This window comes from Lampetra planeri, chromosome 21 (genome assembly GCF_965212315.1).
Source record: "Lampetra planeri chromosome 21, kcLamPlan1.2.h2, whole genome shotgun sequence".
NCBI lineage: Eukaryota > Metazoa > Chordata > Hyperoartia > Petromyzontiformes > Petromyzontidae > Lampetra > Lampetra planeri.
In genome coordinates, this window is record NC_136127.1 from 7557522 (window position 1) to 7582791 (window position 25270).

Below are 25270 nucleotides of genomic sequence, written 5' to 3' on the forward strand. Positions count from 1 at the left end.
CCCCGCGGGTTGCAGCTGCCGGCGCAGGTGAAGGGCAAGGCGCTGTGCGTTCTGCGGCGCAAGCGCGGGCCCCCCGCGGTGCCCCCCATGGGGCCCCCCACGGTGCCCCCCACGGTGCCCCCCACGGTGAACCCCGTGGTGCCCACCCCAGCCGAGTGGTGCCGTGCCAGCCTCACGTTCTGCGAGCTCTCCCCCTCCGTCCTCCAGCAGCTCGCCACGCTCATCGAAGAGGTGCGAGGATGTGATGATGATGATAATAATGATGATGCTTGATAATTATAATAATGATGATAATGATGATAATAATGATGATGCTTGATAATTATGATTATGCTTGATAATTTTGATGATAATGATGATGTGGCTCATGAAAACGGGACCGAGGACGGAGATAATGATGATGATGATGTTCTATTCCATTCTGTTCTGGCGAACGGCAGCTAGCCACGACGAGAGGGCTTTAGCAGAGAGAGTTCGTTCGTGTCAGTTTTCTGCTCCTCCTCCTCCGTTGAAGGAGCGACGACTACCGCAGTGGTGTTTAGTGTGCGGTCCATAGTTTGGGTTGCATGACAACGATCGCACGTCTGTGGCTTGGTGTCTTTAATTGTCCATTCGTGAAGCAGATGTGTGCATTCGCCTGTGCAGCAAATTCGACTGATGACGTAAATAATATCTATGGGACCAATTTTTTTGTTGCCGGTATCAAAATGATGAAAAAACATCAAGCATGTGTCGTTAATGCAGACGTGATGCCTTGCAATCGGTGTCTATTTGGTGTTTGAGCATCTTCACAACTTCCGTGGTATTGCCCGAAAGGGTAAAGCCAATTCTTTTTTTTCCATCGATGTTGATGATGGTGATGGTGATGATGGTGATGTTGATGATGTTGATGATGTTGATGATGGTGATGATGGTGATGTTGATGGTGATGGTGATGATGGTGATGTTGATGTTGGTGATGTTGATGGTGATGATGGTGATTATGGTGATGTTAATGGTGATGGTGATGATGGTGATGTTGATGATGGTGATGTTGATGACGGTGGTTGGTCGTTGATCAGAATCTCCCACCGCACACGCTCACCCAGCGGCGGCGGCGGCGGTGGCGGCAACACCTCTTGACACCCAGAACGTTCCACTCCAACCTTGGAAACCACACTGGCCACGGTTCTGTGCGAGAGTTTGCTCGAACCGCAGCGGCAGCGGTAGCCGGCCGGACAGCCGGACCAGTGTGTGGAGGTCTGAGGTCACGGCGGCACCCAGTGGCAGCTGCCGGCCGATGGCTCCGCTGGTTGCTCGCTCGAGGGCTTTTGGCTCGAGTGGGCAAAAGGGTCCTGGGCGATGAGTCTGGTGGGGGGGGGTGGGGGGGAGTTGGCGTGCGCTCGCCCTGTGATCGCGTCCGATCAGCTCGTACCATTCCTGTTACGGTGTTACTTGGAATGTGTGTTTTAGATTCGTGGAATTATTTTAGATTTGAAGCTTTCGTGACTGCAAGGATTCATATTCTTAGGTTTTGTCGGTAAAGACACGTAGGTAAAAAATTAAAATTAATAAAAAGTAAAATAAAATAAAAATCACGACGTTTCGGAACCGTCACAGCTATCGTGCTGTGACGTTCCACCTGAAGACGGAAGTTTGTGTTGCCTCCGAAACGTCGTGATTTTTATTTTATTTTACTTTTTATTATTTTATTTTACTTTTTATTAATCTTAATTTTTCACCTACATGACTTTACCGAAAAAAACCTAAGAATATGAAATTATTTTGTTTGTCGCTTTGGTGCCGAGATGCACTCGCTTGCGACGATGCGTGCATTGCGGCGGCGGTGGTAGCAGCCAGCGGCAGTGTTGGTGGTTGATTGAAAAAAAAATTGTTCACGGCGCCTTGCGGATCCACGGCTGCTGGATATGAGGGCCTCGGCACGCCGCGTCGTTTCTTGCGACTTCTTTTGCGTTGACTGTTGCTGTTTCAGCGCGCATTGGTGACGGGCGGGAGGGCGGGTGGTGTGTAGGACGGGTTCAGTTGTAATTCGGCAGCGATGTTAACCGTGCACGGGGAATCAAACCTCGGGTTAATAGGTTCGTAGCTCGGTGCACAAACCACCACACGACGCCACTTCCAACGCGTGTCCGTGGTGCGTTTGATTAGTGAGATGGAAGGCTGCGGGGGGAGGGGCGCTCTTTATTTAGCGTCAGCTGAGAGTCCATTTAAATTGCAAGCACCGTTATTTAAAAAAACAATAACATTTTAATACAAGAACCGTTTTTTTTTTATAAACAAGAAAAATAATAAAATACAAGCACCGTTATTGTATTTTTTTAATCTAGGATCGCAGAGATTTTTTTTTGGTATCACAGCACCAACTGCCCAGCTCTGCAGACGGAAATGGTTGCGGTGGCCGAGGCTCCAAGCGAGCTCGCGTCCGAGGCTCCACGCGACCTCGGGAGCTGGAGCTTTGTGGAGCTGGGCGGAGCCTTGCAACTCAAACGCCACCCACCCGACACCGCTTGTAGCCGCGTGCTTCCACAAACAAATACCGCACTCGATTAGCTCCGGAGTGAGTGAGCTTGTGGCTAAGACCGGGCCGTCAATAGGGGGGGAGGAGGGGGGGGGATGCGGGGCCAGGGGCACACCCCACCGTACCCCCCCACTCCATCTGACACCGTGACGTCACAGGCAGGAGGGCGGGGCTTGCTGAAGGGGGCTCTTGAAGGAACGAAGCGAGAGGAATTCTCACCGGAACGGTTCGGAGAAGACAAAAGCTCTGAATGGGGGGGGGGGGGGTGGGGGCGGATGGTGGTCACGTTGTGAGAGAGGATGCCTCACTAGAGAGGAGGGGGCTCTTGAAGGAAGCAGGAGAGCGATGTCTGATTGTGACAATGGAGAGGAGACAAAACCTCAGACTTGTGCATCATTTTTTTGTTGTCAGAGGAGAAGGCTCGCTGATGAAGGGGGCACTAGAAGGACGGATGTTGGTGGGGGGTGGGGGGGTGGTGGATAGGCCGATAGGAGGTGGTAGAAGGGGGAGGCTCTGCTCGACGGCGTGACGAGAGAGAGAGGGGGGGGGGGAGATTGCCGTGGGGACGAAATGAAGAGGAACTGCACAGAATGGACGGGACTTGAGCCGTGAAACTTTGGCCTTGGGTGGAGAAATCCGAAAAGAGAGATATTTGGGCTGGCATGCAGAGTCTGTGGGTGACGGGGTAAGAACGGTGGGGCCGGGGGTGGGTGATTGTGTATGTGGCGAGATGTTAACTACCTCGCCAGGTATACAGGAGGTCGACACTGACGCCTGTATATTTGCAGTGTGCATGTTCTCCCCGGAGGTCGCGCAGATTTGTTTTTTCTCTCCGGATCCATGCTGGGTTTTTCCCCGCACATTTAGGAACGCGCGTTTAGGGGCCGTCCATAAATGACGTCACGCACCTGGGGGGGGGGGGGCAGACGTTTGTGACGATGTTTGACGAGGGGGGGAGGTTGAGAAATGTGACGTCACATCAAAATGCGCAACTTTAAATAAATATAAACACGTTTTACTTAATTAAGTAGACTTTTCAATAAAGGTTTTCTCCAACAACATCAGAGTGCACCACCACATTAAATACGCACTACAATGACAATAGTTTAAAGTGATTTGAAGCATGTGTTTTTTTTTTGGGGGGGGGGGCAGAGCTTTGTGACGTCATATTTGAGGGGGGGTCTGACTTTTTGTGACGCCGCGTGACGAGGTGCGGGGGGGGTCAAAAATCGTCCAAAATCGCGTGACGTCATTTATGGACGGCCCCTTACCTGCTAAAACATTTTTTTTTCATTGTCATAGTGGTTAGAATGTTGAACTTATTGCTCATCGCCGTACGTAGCCCAACCGTGCTCATCTGAGGTGCGGGAGTGGGAGGTTGTTTGGGGGGAGGGGTGCGTGGATGGGGGGAGGCCGTGATTGTGTGTGGCCCCGTGGCCTTCGTTTGATGAAGGCCGGCGTCTGCGTGTCACTGTGTTCACGTGCCGCGGCTCGCCACGAGTCGTTGCCGGGCAGTAAGGCCGCCCAACGCTCCCGTCGCAAATCAGCACCGCAACAACCGCAGCAGCAACAACAACTACAATAACCACCACAACCACCACCACCACCTCTCGCCGCTGCTGCTGCCGCCAGCACTGCCGCCGCCAGCACTGCCGCCTTCCCCGTGTGTGTGTGTGTATCGTGTGTGTGTGTGTATCGTGTGTGTGTGTGTATCGTGTGTGTGTACCGTGTGTGTGTGTACCGTGTGTGTGTGTGTACCACGCGTATGTGTGTGTACCGTGTGTGTGTGTGTGTGTACCACGTGTGTGTGTGTGTACCACGTGTGTCTGTGTGTACCACGTGTGTCTGTGTGTACCGTGTGTGTGTGTACCACGCGTGTGTGTGTGTGTACCGTGTGTGTGTGTGTGTGTACCACGTGTGTCTGTGTGTACCGTGTGTGTGTGTGTGTGTACCGTGTGTGTGTGTGTGTACCACGCGCGCGTGTGTGTACCACGTGTGTGTGTGTAACACGTGTGTGTGTGTACCACGCGTGTGTGTGTGTACCGTGTGTGTACCGTGTGTGTACCGTGTGTGTGTGTACCGTGTGCGTGTGTGCCACGTGTGCGTGTGTACCACGTGTGTGTGTGTGTGGTTGCCATGGTGAATGCGTGAGTGGTGATGGAGCGCATCGAACCCGGCGACCCGGGTTCGATTCCCGCTCACGGCCACCACCGCCGGTGACGATTATCTGAACCGGTCCTGAGCCTTCTCGAGGTCGACTCAGCCTCAAATGAGATGTGTAAAAAACATCGTCACTCGGGAGACAAAGGCGGCCGGGCGTGGTGCTGGCCACCCACCCACTCCCTCGTGTGCCGTGCCGGCCTCCGCGAGCAGCACTTGCCCCAACAGTCTGTTAAGGCTACGCTGTACGGGGGGGGGGGGGGGGGGATCTTTGTCTTTGTGTACACGCGTGTGTGGGTGGTTGCCGTGGTGAATGTGTGGCGGGTGAAAGATTGCTTCGCTTGTAGGAGGCGGTGTTTTCACAGTCCGTCTCTCTCCCTCGCCTTGTAAATCCTTCAAATACGCAAATCAGAGAAGGGGGAGCTTAGCAGGGTTGCGGTGGTGGCGCAACGCATGGCACTGCACTCCGACACCGGCGCACCCGAGTTTGATTCCCAGGTCAAGGCTCGGTTGGCTTCATCAACCCGCACTCACCAACCCATATATAAGCACCTATAATAACCTCTTACCACGGGATCTCTCTCCCACTTCAGCAACAACAACAAATGTTTACACCATTGGAACCTCATTTGCCAGAAGAAAAAAAATGAGGTTCCAATGGTGTAAATGCTTACCCCGAGCTCTCATACTCTGATGGTGCGTTGTCTTTGAGTTGTGCGCCTTTTGGCGTCATCTGGTCCAACACCATGTGAGACTGGGCTCTAAGGAAAGCTGTCTCGGGTGTGGACCAATCAACTTCAATGACAGTGCATACATTATCAGAGTTATGTTTTTTGTTTGCATTACGACTGCAGGTATTGTGGTCTATGCAAACATGACTCCTTGTAAAAAAAGGTGTCAGTTTTGTTGCCAGATAAAAGGGTAAAAAAAACAATTATCAACAACAAATGTATTGCTGTGGTTTTCCCACCTGGTGATGATTGCTTGTGTTGCAATCGAAAGGACGTGATTTTGTTTTTATTTTATTATTTATAACTACGTGACTTTACCGAAAGAAGGGTATGGTCAAGTATGATGAAGTATGGTGAAAATCAGAGGTGGGACAAAGTCATTGTTATGCAAGTCCAAGTCGAGTCGCAAGTCATCAAATTCATGACTCGAGTCTGACTCGAGTCCAAGTCACATGACTCGAGTCCACATCTCATAGGTGGGACAAAGTCATTGTTATGCAAGTCCAAGTCGAGTCGCAAGTCATCAAATTCATGACTCGAGTCTGACTCGAGTCCAAGTCACATGACTCGAGTCCACATCTCATAGGTGGGACAAAGTCATTGTTATGCAAGTCCAAGTCGAGTCGCAAGTCATCAAATTCATGACTCGAGTCTGACTCGAGTCCAAGTCACATGACTCGAGTCCACATCTCATAGGTGGGACAAAGTCATTGTTATGCAAGTCCAAGTCGAGTCGCAAGTCATCAAATTCATGACTCGAGTCTGACTCGAGTCCAAGTCACATGACTCGAGTCCACACCTCTGGTGAAAATAAACGACGCGGTGTCAAAAGGCCACGAAATTATCGCGTACGGGACAGGGCACACGGTTGCGGGTTTGCGTCGATGCAGCATCTCATGTTGTAATATAACTTAGAGAGCTGAAATTTGGCGACAAAATATAATCGGCTCCTTCGGTTTGTCCATCCACATTTGGAATGGACACGCGTTTAGAGTATGTGGCTGTTATAAATGGTCCACGTGATCAGACACTTCGTCGAGATGTCATTTGTGGTCGCCAGGTCGCTTCTGAAAAAGAGTTATACAGCTCAGTGGGCCTTACCTGGTAAAATACAATAAAATAAACAGTTTAGTTTTAAAACGTTCTGTACCTTGGGCACTAAACCCAAATATGATACAAATGTTAAAATGGAAAACGCTTAATTTGGTCATTTTTGGATTTCCTGACCCCCCAAATATTGTAGTATAAAAATCTTGAATGTTGTTATTTCTCAGCCTCGGCCTGAGTAAGGATGGGACTTTGAGATTATGAAGTGTTTTGAATCTGGGTGTAAATTCACATTGTTTCTGAAGATGAGTGGTTTGGCCACTCATTTGAAGAGTGCGACACGAATGCCAATACAAAGCTGGTGTCGGACAAGTCACATGAATCATCTACCTGTGCCCAATGGTTGCCACCTGTCCCGGTTTTCCCAGGAACGTTCTCTGGTTGAGGAATAAAACACTCTGTCAGTCTTTCCCAGGAAACATTGAAAGCCACGTCTTTTTTTATTACATTTGCATAATAACATAATAATGCACCACTCACATTGTGAGATATTCTTCTTTTCCCCACGACATGCCCCGCATTAAATTGATCTTTGTGGTGGCAACCGTCGGGTGCCTGGATCTTGATAAAATAATAAAATAACTTCAGCTATTCAGAATCATCCGATGGTTGAAGGAATTCCCCCCCCCACCCCCCCACTCATGTGATGCCAGGTGTATTTTTTTAACCATTCTTCACCACGCTGGTCAGTGCCGGTGGGTGAAAGTTTGGAGGGGTGGCGGGGGGGGTGTGCAGGATTGCCTCTTGTGTCAGTCGCCAGCGACGTTTGCCGTGAACTGGAGTCGAACCCGCGGGTTGGCCAGGTTCTTAAACAAAAACAACAAACGTGGAGGAGATGTTCTGCTCGCGCCACGCGATTAGCCGCGAGGTTATCACGAAGGAGGACTCTGCTGCGGTTCACAAACGGAGGTAGTCGACACGTGTTTGCACAGTAAGGGGGAGTCCGAATCTGGATCTTTGCGTATCGCGGAGAAATCCGATGAGCTGTGAAGCTCTTTTTCACAGATGTCCAGTCGGGACGGGTCAGAAGGCGACAACAACGAAACAATGCAAAAGCACGATAGGAGTGCAAACGTGTGGGAAAGGTAAGAAAATCGCTAAAAATAATTGCGTGAAATAGATGAAGAATATTGGTTCAAATCGCTAGATTTCTAGCTAGATTTACTGTATCAAGTGAGGCTTCACTTGATACAGTAAATCTAGCTGTGACGGTCCCACCTGATGACGGAGACTTGTGTTGCCTCCGAAACGTCGTGATTTATTATTTTATTTTATTCCTATTATTACTTTTATTAATTTTAATTTTAGTTTTTACCTACGTGACTTTACAGAAAAAACCTAAGAGTATAGTTCAAATCGCGTTAGTACACCGATTCCTAAGCTTGGTCAAGGCAGCACATCACCAGTAAGAACAGTCCCAGATCGCGCCAAGACAACGCACAGTCCCGCAATAAAATAAAAAACAAAATAAAACCCAACAATGTGGCTGCGTGTCGTGTAATCCCAGTCGAGTAATTTGCGAGGCGTAATTCTGAGAAAAATGTGGCAAATTGTAGACCGTGACGCTGACGACGCGACTGGGCCCGCGGTGCGGCACACTATCCACTGCGCCACCGCTCCCTACCCCTCCCCACCCCTCCCCACCCCTCGTTTCTTTAAAACATATTCTTTGAAACATATTCTTTGGGTCTTTCGGTAAAGTCACGTAGATAGGGTCAAAGAAAATATTAAGAAATACAAAAACTACGACGTTTCGATTGCAACACAAGCGTTCGTCATCAGGAGCGCTTGTGTTGCGATCGAAACGTCGTAGTTTTTTTTGTTTTTATTTATTTTTGGTTATTTTCTTTGAACCTATCTACGTGACTTTACCGAAAGACCCGAGGAACATGAATTCCTGCATTCAAGAAAGCTTTAAGTCAAAGCTTAAACCAAACAAAATCGCAGCGACGATTTCGTTTAAGAACGCTCCTTGGGTGGCTGAGCGACCGACCGACCGACCGTCCGTCCTCGCTACCTCCCTCCCTCCCTCGCTACCTCCCTCCCTCCCTCTGGCTTGGGCCTCCCCGGGGGACACGCGGACCGGTCCCCGAACAGCGGCTCGCGTATCGCGCGCGCGCACACGCGCACGTGCGGCCACTTGACGCCACGCGTGAAATATTCATTGTCGGTTTGGCGGCCGATGCTGCCAATGCCGCCGCCTCCGCCTCCGCGCGGTGAATTTCGTGTCCGCCCCATTTGTGCTCCGCGTTTGCTTTGGCAACTGTCAGACCGGGGGGGGGGGGGGGGAAGAGAGAGATAAAAAGAAACACAAACACAAATGGCCTCGGTCCAGACTGCCACCCGAACCCCTATCCGAGACTCGGCCACGCACGACACCCGCGTCCAATTTGTTACGTTCACGAAACGCGCCGAGCGAAACGCGACAACAATTGGTTTGTTGCCGTGAGAAGTGTTGAAAGGTAAGCTACCCCCTCCCCACCGCCCTGCACCTCTCGCTCCCCTCCCTCCTCTCGCGTTACAAATGGGTTGTCTTAATCGGGATGTCTTAATCGAGCCGCCAACCGATGGATGCGGCCGTGCCAGGCGAACGCGTGGGTGGCACGGCCGCTGCTGCTGCTGCTAATTCGAAGGTCGATGTTGACTTTCTCGCTGGGTATTCAAGACTCTGCCGTTGGGAACCACCCCCCATCACCCCCGCTGCTTTGTTTGTTCGGTTCCTTTTGGCAAGGTCAGTTTAGTTTGCCGAGGGGGTGGGGGACGGGGGAGGGGGTGCTCGTGGTGGTAGGAATATACAGAGCCTGGCAAGTTCATTTGATGACATGTCTCCCCGCTCCACCCATTACCACCCCGGCCGTGTATCCCTCCCAAGTGCAGGAGATACACAATCATCCGTTTATTAGTTCACAGCTTTGCTGGCTGGCTGGAGGGAGCGAGGGAGGGAGGGATGGACAGACGGACGGTCACGTCCTAAGAAGTTGCAGGCTGCCAGTAGGAACAAAGCAATGTCTCAACGATTACAAACATGTGACGACCTTCGTGCGGTCGGGTCATACAGCGCGTCGTTCGGCGCGATGTGCGACTTTTCGCACCGCGTGCCGGGAGCTTCCTCGAGGGATGCAGAGAGCTGTACGGCACCACCGCGAAACCCTACGGCATTCGCAAGAGAGTACGACACGATGGATTTCAAAAACAAAACAAAAAAAAGTTCCGCTCGCCACCGTGTATTGTGCAGTGACACGAGCAGACGCGGAGGTGACTGCGTTAAACACACCCAGAGGGGCTTATTTAACCCCTTTCCCGTTCCGAGACGTCTGCAATATGCAGGGTGGGGGGGGTCCCCGTTCACTCACCGTAGAGAACTGTAGCGACACGGGCCGCACTCTACGACAGAGCTGGCGCCAACTGATGATGTACACGTACGTCATCGGAACGGAATCGGATGAAAAACTGATGATGTACGCGTCCGTCATCGGAAGGGAGAAGGATTAATTGTCCCCTCGGCGGTTGTGTGAGAGGAGGAGGGAGAGGCATAACAAGTGGCTGAGAGCAGCGCACGGCGGCTGTGAGTCGGGTCCTCGTGGAATCGCAGGTGGTGGACGTCGCTGCTGTGTTGAGTTACACCCGGCGGGTGCGATTCCCGGGCAAGGCGAATTCTGCTCCGCGTCGTTGTGCCTCATTTGTAATTATTTATAAGGGCAAGGTCAAGAGGTCGTCACGGACAATGACGACGGTGACATCGCACACCCCCCTCCCCCTCGCCACCGCTTTGTTCCCTCCTGCCAGAATCTCGTGGCCGATGCACGGTCAGTCGACGCCCGACCTCCACGTTCTTCCTCTCGTTGCGCGGTTGACACGACGCGTCCTCCGAAAACTGCTCTGACGGTCTCATCATCATCGGCATCGTCGCCGTCACCGCCACCGTCGGGCTTTAGGTCTTCTCTTACCCGTGTTTGCTGCCCCCCCACTCCCACGCCATCCTGCATACGCGTGCCGCCCATCACAACCGCCTGCTCTTCCCGATCACACCCAGAACGCTTGCTCGCCATGCCCCCCCCATTGCCAATCCACGAAGTGCTTCTTTACCCTATCGAGTGACATTGATGGGGTAGCAACTTTGCGTACTGCGCATGCGCCTCTATTGAAAGAGGACGGAGCTTCTTTCCTTTGTAAAAAAAAAATTGTTGTTGTTGAATAATTTTCACTCAGAACTGACGTTTTATACACCCCGACCTGGGCTGATGGGTTCATACTCTCAGGGTTTTTCGGTAAAGTCACGTAGGTAAAAAAATATAAAATTAAAAGTTAATAAAAGTAATAATGGAAATAAAATAAAATAATAAATCACGACGTTTCGGAGGCAACACAAGTCTGCGTCATCAGGTGGGACCGTCACAGCTAACATTACTGCATCAAGAAAAAACCTGAATATGAATCCTTGCAGTCACGAAAACTTCAAATCTAGAACTTATGGGCCCAGCTGTGGAAGGAATCGTAGCCACAGTGCGCTAGCCACCCGTCGCGTGAAGACAAGACAAAGAGCTACGACAAGGATTGCCACGAACAGCTTGCAACAACCTGTGGGGTCAAGTGCTGTGATGGCCGGCCACGGCACATGAGAGGGAGGGGGGGTTGGGTGGCCAGCATCACGCACGCACGCCCGCCTTTGTCCCCGCAGTGGCGATGTTTACACACCGCGCCGGGTACTCATTTGAGGCCGAGTCGACCTAGGGGAGGCACAGGAACCGGTTCAGATAATCGTCACCGGGTGTTGGTGGCCGTGAGCGGCAATCGACCGGGTTTGATGCGCTTCACCACCGCTCACGCATTTCCCATGGTAACCACACACACACACGTGGTACACACACACACACGGGTATCGTGGCGCAGCGCGCTCACCGCTGCGCCACCGCCTCCCACATTGCACGGACAAAGACTCCTCCCCCCTCTCCCCAGCACCATATAGCCCCCAACAGTTGGGGGCCAAGTGCTGTGAGCGAGTAACACCGATAGAGGCCGGGCACGGGCACACGAACGGCGTGGGGGTGGCCAACACCACGCCCGCGCATAGCGCACGACTACGCTCGCTGGACACTGCTTTGTGGGAGGGGAGGGGGGTCCGTTGTTTGCTCTCACCGCTTGGGGTTGAGCAACAACATGAACAACAAAAAAACCACGATTCCTCACCGAGGTCTCGTCTCGCGAGCCGGTCCGGCCCCCTGTTCAAATAAGAGCGGCCGTCGTTTGGTTGTTTGCCCATAGGGTCGAGGCGGGCGCTCGCTCGCTCGCTCGCTGTTGACCGGTGTGTGAGCACTGGTGCCGAGGGCAGAAGACAACCTCCTCTTCATCATGGGACCTCCTTTGCCAGTACCAAAATATACTAATAGGGTTTTTCCCCTTTTTTCTGGCAACAAAAACTGACACCTTTTGCAAGGAATCATGCTTACATTAACCACAATACTTGCAGTCAAATGCAAACAAAAAACAATACTCTGATAATTTATGCATTGTCTTTGAAACTGATTGGTCCACACCAGAGACAACTTTCTCTTGACTGCAAGTATTGTGGTTAATGTAAGCATGATTCCTTGCAAAAGGTGTCAGTTTTTGTTGCCAGAAAAAAGGGGAAAAAACCTATTAGTAAACCTCGTCTTCGTCGGCTCCGCCCGGCGCCTCCATCGCACTTTGGTCACGTAGCCAACGGGAGGATTTCGCCACGAATCTGTCCGCCTGATGATGCCGGTTGTCATTAGCGGCGAAACGTCGTGCTCAGATTGTGAATGTTGCGGATTTGCTCTTCCAACACACCGGTGTGCTGTGCTAGTAAGGGATTGTTACGTTTCCGTTTACGTGACAAACCTTACTAGTTGGCTGTGTCAGTTGGTGGCGGGTTTAACGGCAGATTTATATATTTACGCGATCTAACCCAAACAAAACCTGTATTGCGGATAACCATTTGGTGGTGGTGAGATGTTTGCCTTCCCTCACCCTGGCACGCAGGGGCAGGCCCGTAGGTTCGATCCCGACCCCATAACGCCTGGTATATTTGGAGTTTGCGTGTCTCTCTCTTCCCCGTGGTCACGTGGATTTTCCTCTGGCGTTTCCCCTCCACATTTAGAAACGTGCGTTCAGAGTCTTTGGCTGCGATAAACTCGCGCGCGATAAGCCACTTCGGTGAGCTATCATTTGCGGCAGCCAGGTCACTTGAGATGTGGATAGCTCGGTGGGACTTACCTGGTGAAATGAAACATTGTCAAGGTCTGGTTTAGTTTTACCACGCAATGTTGCGAGTCTGTTTAAAAAAAAAAAACATGAAGTAACAGGTGGTGCTATTTTGATTTAAAGCTTTCGTGACTGCAGGGATTCATATTCTTGGTTCTTTCGGTAAAGTCACGTAGAAGAGAAATAATAAAATAATGCAAATATTAAATAATACAAAAACATATTTTTTATATGTGCATTATTTTATTATTTATCTAATATTTTTACTATTTGTATTATTTTATTATTTCCCTTCTACGTGACTTTACCGAAAGAACCAAGAATATAGGTGGTACTATTTCTCACTTCAGAAATGCAATTTGCTAACCATTCACATATTTTTGCTTACGTTTAAATAATTAGTGACATTGAGGTTGATGATGTTTCTTGAGGGAAGGAGGGGGGGGGGAATTGGTGAATTTTCCCAATTCTTTAAATAGGATTCATCATCATCATGATCATCATCATCGTCAGAGATATTCAGTCAGTCAGTCAGTATCTGCTGAATGAAACGCTCATCACCACCATCATCACCCACGGTTGAAGCTTCGAGCAAAGATCATTGTCATCATCTAAAATCTCGGGTGATGATGATGATGATGATCATCATTCACGAAAGTCGAGAATAATAACCGAGTGGCAGCTAAGGAATGAAATGCGTCGGAGAGGACGTCATCCAGTTCGTATGCCAGGTACTCGTCAAGGAACATAACCCAGCATCATGCAAACTCCACTCATCCTCGCAGCGGCAGCGACTTTTGACTGACCATCGAACAAAGACGGTCGCTGCATCGCGCGTGCTCAGGTGCGCTTCTGTGGCCGTCTGGAACGCTCTTCCTTCCGATATTAGGAAGCCACTGGAGCTGTGCACTTTTCAATAATCTACATTGGAAACTCACTTCTTGAGAACTGCTTTTTGTGTTTGCTGTCTGTCCTCCCATGCACCTCCGATTAGCACGGTTGGCTACGTACTGTGCGAAAGAAGTTCAACACACACATACATACTGTATGCTGGGTAGAGTGGTGCAACGCTGGATCGTGAGAGTTGGTGGTGGCTTGGGGAGGCCATCATCCAGCAGTGGATTAATCATGACTGATGATTATGGGTCACCATCATATCAAGTTTAAAACGACCACTCCATCATCATCATCAAGGGGTGTGCAAACTGAGAACCAGCTGCTTTAGGCTGCCCGTACCACGTTGGGAGAAATCTCCAGAACTTTCCATCTTCACCGGCTCGCAACTTACAGGCGTGCCGGTGAAGTATGGTCAGATGGGCTCTCACTCGGCAGCGATATTGACACAATGGCGACACTCCCTGGAAAGCCCCCCCCCGCACCCCCAGTGACTGCACAGTGATTAATGTTCATTCCGTCTCCTCTTGTCTCTCTCTATCTCTGTCCAATGTATAATGCACGAGCGCACACCTCTCCGTGAAACACGAGAGCCTGGGTTTGTTTCGGTTGGCGCGTTGACAAGGGCCGCGTGCATGTTCGTCTCAATCGAGCCTCCTCCTCCTCCTCCGATGACACGGACGGTGCGTGTCATCGGAGCGGTGGAATTTCAGCGGGGCGACGTAACTTGACGCTTCTCCTGCTGCTGCTGTTGCTTTCGAGTGGCGGTTGGCTGCGTACGGTGCGAAAGAAGTTCGACAAACACACGAAGACAAAGATCCCCTGTATAGCCTTTAGCATACTGTTGGGGCAAGTGCTGTTTGCGAGCACCTATGAAGGTCGTAACGGCACACGAGGGCGTGGGCACCAGGTACTCATTTAAGGCTGAGTCGACCTAGGGGAGACCCAGGACTGTTCAGATAATTAATCGTCACTGGTGTTGGCCGTGAGCGGGAATCGAACTTGGGTCGCCGGGCTCGAAGCGCTTCACGCTGACCACTACACTACCGCTCCCCATGGCTGATGCGTACACAACAACCGCCATTCGCCACTAAGTGGCGGTGACGTCATCACGACGCTTGTGCCAGGCCAAGTGCACCTTGAGGCCACGTGAAGTGTCGAACGCCCGCTGGCAGGAGGTCACGGGGCAGACCCAGTTGCCACGGGTCGACTGACTGAGACGACTGGCTGATGCGTACAAAGACAAATACCCCCCATATAGCCTTAACAGACTGTAGGGGCAAGTGCTGCTAGCGAGCACCTATAAAGGCCGGCACGGCACGCGAGGGGGTGGGTGGCCAACACCACGCCCGGCCGCCTTTGTCTCCCTAGCGGCGATGTTTACACATCGCACCAGGTACTCATTTGAGGCTGAGTCGACCTAGGGGAGGCCCAGGATCGGTTCAGATAATTGTCACTGGTGTTTGCCGTGAGCGGGAATCGAACCCGTGTCGCCAGGTTCGTAGTGCAGCACACTGACCGCTACACTACCGCTCCCCATGGCTGATGCGTACACAACAACAACAACCGCCATTCGCCACTAAGTGGCGGTGACGTCACCACGACGCTTGTGCCAGGCCAAGTGCACCTTGAGGCCACGTGAAGTGTCGAACGCCCGCTGGCAGGAGGTCACGGGGCAGACCCAGTTGCCACGGGTCGACTGACCGAGATGACCGAGATGACTGAGATGACTGGCTGATGCACCACCTGTGCCCACTACTGTACCAACTTGCTGTGCTTTAGCCACCCGGCGCTCCGCTCGTTGTTGTGAGCGTCGCTCCTCCGCCCTCCGTTGTTGTTGGAGGGCGACTGCCTCCAACTGTCCTTCACGAGCCTCCTCCTCCACAGAGGCCGATCTTGACACCGCTGGTACCAGTCATCGGCAAGTCCACTCAGCTCCACGCGTACACACACACTCTCACGTACATCTCCCCCCCCCCACCCCCGTTCTCTCCATCCCCAAGGTGGTGGTGCCCGTGCTGTCCAACGAGCAGAACCACGCGTCGTGGCCCGCCGCCGTGGCCCAGGACGTGGAGAGGCACGTGGAGGGCCTGCGGGGCCACGCGCTGGCGGCGCGGGGCCAGGCCCAGGGCCGCACGCTGCTGCCGCTGCCCGGCCTGGCCCAGCGGTCGCGCTCGGCACGCAGCCCCTCCGTCCGCGAGATGCCCCACAAGTGCGGCCTCCGGCGTGCACACGCACGCATGCGCACGCACGCATGCACGCATGCACGAACACGCACACGCACACACACGCACGCACGCACGCGCACGCACACACGCACACGCACACACACGCACACACGCACGCGCACGCACACATGCACACGCACTCATGCACACACACGCACACACACACACGCACGCACACACGCACACGCATGAATAGAAACGTCTCGGGCACTGCCATGGTGGCAAGATGTAAACTACCTCGCCTGGTATACAGGAGGTCGTGGGTTCGATCCCGACCCTGACACCTGCTGTATATTTGTAGTTTGCGTGTCTTTCTACCCGTGGTCGCGTGGATTTTTCTCCGAGTCCTCCGGTTGTTCGCCTCCACGTTAAGAATCAGCGTCCTTTTGGAGTGTTTGTAATACATTTCCACGCAGTTAGCCTCTTCGTTGAGCTATCGCTTGTGGCCAGGTTGCTTCTGATCAAGAGCTACATAGCTCAGTGGGACCTTACCTGGTGAAATCAAAATCTAGTTACATTCTCTCTCGTCCGTTGCTCTCGCCTCTCGGTCTCTCGCCTGGCGCGTCCATCCGCGCATCGCTGCGTGCGACCCACGTTCTCGGGGACCTTCCCCATCGGGGTGCGTCACCCCGCCGCCGCTGCCTCTGTGTCACGCGCTTCTCATCTCGTCATCGAGCGACGACGTCGTTCGTCGTCGTTCCTCCGATCTTCTCGTTTCTGAGTCTGCCTGCTCTCGCCTTTCCCCAAGCGGCACTTTGCACATTCTCACTTCCGCGGTGTGTGTGTAACATCCGTCTATAATGCGCAAGAGGAAGAGATATAAAAAAAAAAAGATTACCAGTATTAAAGGCTCTTTAAGAAACTGAGTTTGTTCATCGTCATCGTCATCGTCACGATCCATGAGCAGATAGCCCCCGTGGGTGTCCACTCCACATTTCGTATTCTTAGGTTTTTTCGGTAAAGTCACGTAGGTAAAACATCAAAATTAATGAAAATAAAATAAAAACAAAAATCACGACGTTTCGGAGGCAACACAAGTCTCCGTCATCAGGTGGGACCGTCACAGCCGAATTAGCTGCATCAAGTGATGCTAATTCGGCTGTGACGGTCCCACCTGATGACGGAGACTTGTGTTGCCTCCGAAACGTCGTGATTTTTGTTTTTATTTTATTTTATTTTCATTAATTTTGATGTTTTACCTACGTGACTTTACCGAAAAAACCTAAGAATATGATTCCTTGCAGTCACGAAAGCTTCAAATCTAGAATCCACATTTCGTCTTTTGTTTCCACTTTCCTCCGTCCTGTGACATCTTTCTGGCACCAATGCTCTGTTGGGTCTTCCTCTCTTTCCGCTTCCATTTTTCCGAACAACACACCTTTAATTGTCCTGTTGCTGTCCATCCTACATACTCTTAAATAATAACGCTCAGGCGGGAGGGGTGGGGGGGCAAATGTAATCCCAAAGAGGCCGGCACCGCTGCTGGGCATGAGCCGTCAATTGCAGGGCTGCCACCCCAACCTCAAACACATCACTCGAGACACGCGAACGCTGTCAGGGTGAGGGTCACGTGTCTGACGTGATGAACGAATTAACCCCTCTACCTCTCTCTCTCTCTTTCCCTCTCCGCGTCCGCGCGACTCCCTTCAACTTGTCGCCGATTGCCGTCCCTTCCATCGCCGGCGTCATGGTGGTGGCGGGGCGGGGTGCGCCAGGCCCGAGCCGTACGACCGTCTCGTGGTGCACGCGGTCGAGTCGACGGTGGTCGAGTGGAGCCGACAGATCCGCGCCGTGCTCGCCAGCGACTCGGCACAAGCGCTCAGGGCCGGAGCCCACCCGGGGCCTCGCGCGGAGCTCGAGTTCTGGTCGGCTCGCGCCGAAAACCTCCAGTGCATCGACGAGCAGGTGTGGCCACCACTACCACCAATACAACCACCACCACTAGCACTAACACAACCACCACCACTACCACTAATACAATCACCACCACTACCACTAATACAACCACTACCACCAATACAACCACCACTAGCACTAATACAACCACCACCACTAGCACTAACACAACCACCACCACTACCACTAATACAATCACCACCACTACCACTAATACAACCACTACCACTACCACCAATACAACCACCACCACTAGCACTAACACAACCACCACCACGACCACTAATACAACCACCAATACAACCACCACCACTACCACTAATACAGCCACTACCACTAATACAACCACTACCACCAATACCACCAATACAACCACCACCACTAGCACGAACACAACCACCACCACGACCACTAATACAACCACCACCACTACCACCAATACAACCACCACCACTACCACTAACACAACCACCACCACTACCACTAACACAACCACCACCACGACCACTAATACAACCACCACCACGACCACTAATACAACCACCACCACTACCACCAATACAACCACCACCACGACCACTAATACAACCACCACCACGACCACTAATACAACCACCACCACCACCACTAATACAACCACCACCACTGATACAACCACCACCACTAGCACTAATACCACCACCGCCATCATCATCCCCACCATCGCCACCACCATCGCCACCAGCAAAAACAAAGATCCCCCGTATAGCCTTAACAGATTATTGGGGCAGGTGCTGTGAGCTTGCAGCACCTATAAAGGCCGGCACGGCACACAGAGGGGGTGGGTGGCCAACACCACGCCCGGCCGCCTTTGTCTCCCTAGTGGCGATGTTTACACATCGCACCAGGTACTCATTTGAGGCCGAGTCTGCCTAGGGGATGCCCAGGACCGGTTCAGATAATCGTTACCGGTGTTGGCTTGTGAGCTGGAATCGAACCCGGGTCGCCAAGTTTGTAGCGCAGAGCGCTAACCACTACACTAACACCCTCACTCCTGCTACCACAATCATCACCGCCACCACCGCCACTACCACCACCGCCAGTACCACCACTGCTTGCCACTACCACCACCATCACCTCCACCACCACCACCGCCAGCGTCAATCAGTGACCGGGAATTCCAGTCAACAAAGCGTCAAACGTCAGAGTGATTTGCTGCTCAAATGAGCATTCCCACATTGGAGCTCATCTCCTGTTGACAGCCCTGAGCCACTGGTGCAAATTCATATACCGGGGGGGTGGGGGTGAGTCGACCAACAGGACAACCACTGTTGACTTCTCCACGAAGTGGTCGCAGTCATTCCGTCGACCCCAGGGGGACGATGAGCCGAGTCCACTCCGAGCGAGGGTTTCAACCTCGCAACTTTCCGAGCGCGAGCCACTCGCTCTTCCGGTGTGCCACGCGGCCCCAGCGTCACGCATCTGAACCGTCGCATATCCGCCTCGACCAATTAACCGCCCACCGCCGCCATCAATCAATCGCAATCGCGGTGGTGGTTGTGGGTGGTTCACCTTTGGTGACCACCTTGGGACCATCAACTTGGCGCTGCATTTGAGAACCCTGCAGGTTGCCCCTCCCCCAACAGCCTTTGTTCAAAAGCTACACGGGGGACCTTTGTATTTGTCTGTATGTGTGGATAAATAAGTGAATAGCTATAGATGGGCTTTGCTTGGTCACGTAAAATAGTTTAGTTGTATTTGTATTTCTATTTATTTAAAAAGTATTTTATTAACAAGACGATTCAGGTAGACAACGCAGGGGGTGTGAAAGGGGGTTGACACCAGCACAAACACACATCACGGATTAGAGTGCATTGGAAGCCTGTCTAAACGGCACGTTTCAATCAACGATTTCAATAAACTCTACAACCACCTGGTGTCTTCCTAAGCTCTGATACTCCTGCAGGAAAGGAGGATGGAGTGCCTAAATGCCCTAATGAGTGCTCTTAAGAATAATTGCCCACTGGAGGAGACGTAGTGAAGGTGTTCCGCTTGTGTATATATATTTTCCTTTTTGCACTGTTTAATTGTTGTTGTTGTTGTTGTCACGTTCTGAACCCCGTAACCCCGACTTGACAACGCGTGCGGAAGTAAAAGAAGGAGCTTTTGACAGCTTTATCGGATTCCTCCCGCGGCATGAACGAATGTCCCCGTGCCCACAGCTGAACACGCCGAGGGTGAGGGCCCTCTCCCGGGTGCTGGAGAGGGCAGAGAGCAGCTACTGCCCGGCCTTCCAGCACATCTGCCAGGAGGTGGCCGCAGGCAAGTGTGACGATTAGGGGGGGCCGCAGGCAAGTGTGTCGATTAGGGGGGCACAGGCAAGTGTGTTGATTAGGGGGGCACAGGCAAGTGTGTTGATTAGGGGGGCACAGGCAAGTGTGTTGATGAGGGGGGCACAGGCAAGTGTGTTGATTAGGGGGGCCGCAGGCAAGTGTGTTGATTAGGGGGGGCAGCAGGCAAGTGTGTTGACTAGGGGGGCCGCGGGCAAGTGTATTGATTAGGGGGCCACAGCGGCGCATTGGGTAACAAGCACTCGTGCTTCGCGGCAAGAAGCGCCGGGGTTCGATTCCCGACTCGTGGCGCCTTTCCGTGTGGAGTTTGTACGCTCTCTCGCTCTCTCTCTCACCCGACTTCTGCACGGGTTTTCCTTCGGGTTCTCCGGCTTCCTGTCACCTTAACAGACTGTAGGGGACAAGTGCTGTTAGCGAGCACCTTTGAAGACCAGAACGATACACGAGGGGGTGGGTGGCCAGCATCACGCCAGACCGCCGTTGTCTCCCCAGTGGCGATGTTTACACACCGCACCAGGTACTCATTTGAGGCTGAGTCGACCTAGGGAAGGACGATAACCGGTTCAGATAACCGTCACTGGTGTTGGCCATGAGCGGGAATCGAACCCGGGTTGCTGGGTTGGTAGCGCACACACACACAATGTAACCGCGATTGGTCAAAACATCCACAAATGCTGATGAATTGCACTGAAAATCACTCAACAGAGTAGCGGCATTATCATCATCTTCCCCCCCTCCTGCCCCAACTACGCGAACGTGGCAGGACCCTCCCGAAAAAAAGTCTTGAGACTCGGTGAGGCTTCCCCGCTAATTCCAATTGTGTGTCTCCATGTCCTCCCCCGGCCCCCCACCCACGTCTCTCCCCCGCCGCTCTCACCGCGCGCCTCTCCGTCTGGCCGCTGGTTCCCGTCCCCACCGCGTTCCGCAGGCCTGGAGGAGGCCCGCGACGTGTCGCTGCACCTGCGCCCGCTGGCGCGCCACCTGGACGCGCTGGAGCGGGCCGAGCTGCCGGCGGCGGCGCCGCTGCTGGCGCCGCTGCTGCGCGGGGTGACCCTCGCGTGGAGCCGCTCGGAGCGCTACGGCCGCCCCGAGCGCGTGGTGGTGCTCCTGCAGGAGATCGCCAACCTGCTCATCCAGCAGGCAGGTCCCCGCCCGGGGGCGTCGTCAACGTCGCAATGTCACAATGTCACAAAGTCACGACGTCGCAACTGTGAAATGTCACAAAGTCACGACGTCACAACGCCGGTGCGGCGTGCGCCATTGTGCGTCTCTCTCACCATCTCTCTTTTACTATCTTTCTGTCTTTCGCCACGTCTCTCTCTCCATGTCTCCCTGTATCTCTCAATACATCTCTCCAACACGTCTCTCTCTCTCTCCCTCTCCTCTCCTCTCTCCGCTCTCTCCATCTCTCTCTCGCTCTCTCTCCGTACGCCGCACGCCGCGGTGGCGATGACCCTCCCACCCCCCCCCCCCCCAGGCCGCGCTGCACCTCTCTGCCGACGGCCTCTTCACGGGCGAGGTGGAGGAGGGCCTGGAGCGCGTGAAGCTCGCCGCCGCCCTCCTGCTCGAGTTCCGCGACGAGTTCTCACGCTGCCGCGACGCCCTCGCCCGCCCCCCGTCGCCGCCGGTGACGACGGTGGGGGGGCGGCCCGCCGGGCCCGCCGGGCCCGCCAGGCCCTGGGACTTCCCGTCACAGCTGGCCTTCGCTCGCCTCGACCTAAGCCTGCAGCGCCTGCGGCAGATCCAGGTCGGGGATGTTGCTATTGCTGCTGTGTCTTCTGATTCTGCTGCTGATGCTGCTGATGCCGGTGCTTCCACTAATAATTATATTGTTACAGCTTCTGCTGCTGCTCTTGCTGCCACTACTAAGTTTACTATCGCTGCTGCTGCTGCAGGATGTTTTCCAGACGGCCCTGGAGTTCTCTCGCCTGGAGCGCCTGGAGTTTGGTGGCGTCAAGGGCCGAGCCCTGAGCGAGCAGGCCTCGGGCCTGGGCCAGGAGTTCCTGGAGCGATGGAAGGTGTTCCAGGAGAGCACCTACGACGCCCTCGACTGCGAGGACAAGGTACGTGACGGGGGGGGGTTCAACTCCATCGATTGTCACCCGGTGTGGCCCACTGAGGAGCTATGTAGCTCTTTTTTTAGAAGCGAGCTGGCCATCACGTGGAAATGTATAACGGCCAAATAATCTAAACGCGCGTTGATTCTGAATGTAGAGGGAAAAACCGGAGGACCTCGAGAAAAATCCACGTGATCATGGGGAGAACATGCAAACTCCAAATAAACAGCAGGTGTCAGCGTTGGGATCGAACCCATGGCCTCCTGTATACCAGGCGAGGTAGTTGGTTTTTTACCCTTTTTATATGGCAACAAAACTGGCATCTTTTTTACGAGGAGTCATGTTTGCATAGACCACAATACTTGCAGTCATAATGCAAACAAAAAACATAACTCCGATAATGTATGCACTGTCCTTGAAGTTGATTTGTCCACACCCGAGACAGCTTTCCTTAGAGCCTAGTCTCACATAGTGTTGGACCAGATGACGCCAAAAGGCGCACAACTCAAAGACAATGCACCATCAGAGTATGAGAGCTCGGGGTAAGCATTTACACCATTGGTACCTCATTTGCCAGTAAAAAAAAATATGAACTCGTAAAAAAGGTGTCAGTTTTGTTGCCAGATAAAAAGGTTAAAAAACCAATTATCATATTTTTTACTGGCAAATGAGGTACCAATGGTGGACCAGGCGAGGTAGTTAACATCTCGCCACCGTGTCGCCCAAGCGGCCATGCACAATCCACTGCCGGATGAAGCCCTCCGCAAAGCCGCCGCCGTCGCTATCGTCCCGCGATCCCCAATGCCCAAACCCACGTCGAAATAAGACCTTATGTTAAAATAGAAATCTCGTATTAAAAAATTATAATTAAGGAATGGATTTAAACAGTTATGGCCAATCTACTGTCCTATGTCAACACACAGCTGCAAAAAAGGCCTTCCTACTCGGTGTTGGTGATGAGAGTTTTTGACCATACTTCACCACGCTGGATCAGTGCGCGTTTGTGAAGCAGAGGGCTAGAAGATCCGTGCAACATTTCAATTCTACCACCAGCTGTTGCTCTGTAGCAACATTGGTTGCACAAAGAAGAGGGGGAGGAGGAGGAGGGGGAGGAGAAGGTGGGAGGGCAGGGGGAGGGAGGGAGGGGGGAGAAGAATTGGGACTGCCGGACGTGTGCGCGACGATTCCACGCGGCGTGCGGGCACAGCCAACGAAGAGTCGCTGTCGCTTCAAGAGTTTTAGTTTTGTGGAAATTCGACGGATCGATCGACATCACGGCCGACGAACGCGGATAGCTCTCGGGCCGCGTGAACTTGAATTTCTAATTTATTTTCAGACCCCCCCCCCCTCCCACCGGGCTCGTTCTAACGAATGTGGCAATAAAGCCCCCGACTTAAATGCGACATTTAATCTGAAGTGTAAAACATTTTTCATCGGGAGTGTGGTATGAAACGCATTTGAATGAAATTTCACTAAATTCCTCCGGTCATTGCTTCGCGAACTTAACTCTGAGCCGCCGCCAACCCTTGGCACAAATCATTTTCCGTGTGGGTAGGTCAGAGAAGGAATAAAATAAAAAAACATAATCCTAAACCGAGCCCTAAATCTTTTCTCTCTTACCTCCACTCCAGGCACGATTGTTATTTTTGCAATCATCTTTGCTCTGCATACCCACCATGCATTGCAGGATGGTGGCACAATGTTTGTAAACTGTTCATTTGAATCCAAGTTACGCTCTCGGCGTTGCGTCACGAGACAAATACATTTTTCCGATCTCTAGCACAGCAGAGGGTGATCTTTTGAGAGAACGGCACGTGGGAGGTGGATATCGAAGAGCTACCTCTGAGATCTCTTTAAGTGACCTCTGTTCCACACAGCAGAGGGCAGCACTTTCCCACCCGCTCTGCCATGTGAGAGCAATGTTTGTCAAGTGATGGTCAAACCGACGCTTTTAGTTCTCAGAGTTGGAATCTGGCCAAATTAGGTGCAGAACCCAATACAATGGGTTATTTTAGTTCGATATACCTGATCACAACCGTGTGAGTCTATGGATCCCTGTTTAGTATGCATGTTGAACTTCTTTTGCACCGTACATAGCTAACCGTGCTGATCGGAAGTGTGAGTGTAAATGCCTCAGTGTCTCAGTACGGCTCCCTGTGTGAGCCTAACAATCTCGAAGTGGGATCTCGATGCGAGTTCTTGGTTACCCGGCCGACAGTGTCCACTCGTCGTGCTTGAGAACCCGGAGATCACGGTCCTCGCCGGCGCAGCCATTTGACCTCCGACCTCCGTGACCACCGTGCCGACCCCCCGACCTCTGCCCTCGTAGCCCTCCGATTGGCGCCGTCCCTTGCGGGTGACGCGCCACGGACTTCAGCGACTGCGAACTCTCCCGGCGCACGAAGCGCAAACCGCCGCTCCCACAGTAAAACACGCACAGCCAGTCGACTGAGCGCCACCAACGCACGCCGACCGAGGAGAGGAGACGACGAAAAAAAAATCATCGTTGGCATCTCGTCAAATATCCCGCCAGGCGGTCGCGACGCTTGCTTTGATGATGGGCGCGCACACCGTACCTGGCGCGGAAAGCGCAGACCCCCTCCCCACGTCCGGGGGAAGAGAGCCACGGTGCTTGGGCAAGCTTGTTTACCCCGCGGCTACGTGTACGCGCGGTCACGTTTGCGTCGCTTTTGAATCTTTGGCTGTTCTCGTTCCGCTTGAGCGTGCGCCGTGATTGGTCAGAGTCCTCGCCCCCTGAGGTTCGTCGTTCAAGTTGGGCTTTAAGTCGCTCTGAGCAGCGGACATCAGAGGGCACGCTCGGCCAATCCGGCCAAACGACCAACACACCGCGAGAGAGAGAGCTTCAAAATTCCTAGACCCAGGGCTTCATCCTGCGCACCCAACCCAACGTCCTGATCACCTGCCCCCCCCCCCTACTCCACTTGTGCACCGCAGGCTTTTGTGAGAGACTACAAGGACTTCAAGCGCCGAGTGTTGGATTTCGACCGCCGCCTTGGCTCCATCCTCTGCCAGGCCTTCCAGGACTGCTCTGGGCTTGAGTCGGCCTTCAAGGTGCCATTCCCAGCATGCCACCCTCCTACCCCCACCCCCCCCCCCCCCCCCCCCC

General features: G+C 52.9%; 1 protein-coding gene across 1 annotated transcript in view; it reads left to right on the forward strand.

Moving 5' to 3' along the window:
- The first annotated feature begins 25 nt into the window (after nucleotides 1-25).
- LOC144724788 (dynein beta chain, ciliary-like) overlaps nucleotides 26-25270 on the forward strand; it is a 37633-nt gene continuing 12388 nt past the window's right edge. The window contains exons 1-8 of the mRNA XM_078604176.1: nucleotides 26-231; nucleotides 15636-15844; nucleotides 17576-17765; nucleotides 19958-20057; nucleotides 21015-21226; nucleotides 21564-21833; nucleotides 21982-22149; nucleotides 25099-25215. Coding sequence (XP_078460302.1) covers nucleotides 88-231; nucleotides 15636-15844; nucleotides 17576-17765; nucleotides 19958-20057; nucleotides 21015-21226; nucleotides 21564-21833; nucleotides 21982-22149; nucleotides 25099-25215 — 1410 coding nt within the window. The 5' untranslated portion in view covers nucleotides 26-87. The remainder of the gene's footprint in view (nucleotides 232-15635; nucleotides 15845-17575; nucleotides 17766-19957; nucleotides 20058-21014; nucleotides 21227-21563; nucleotides 21834-21981; nucleotides 22150-25098; nucleotides 25216-25270) is intronic.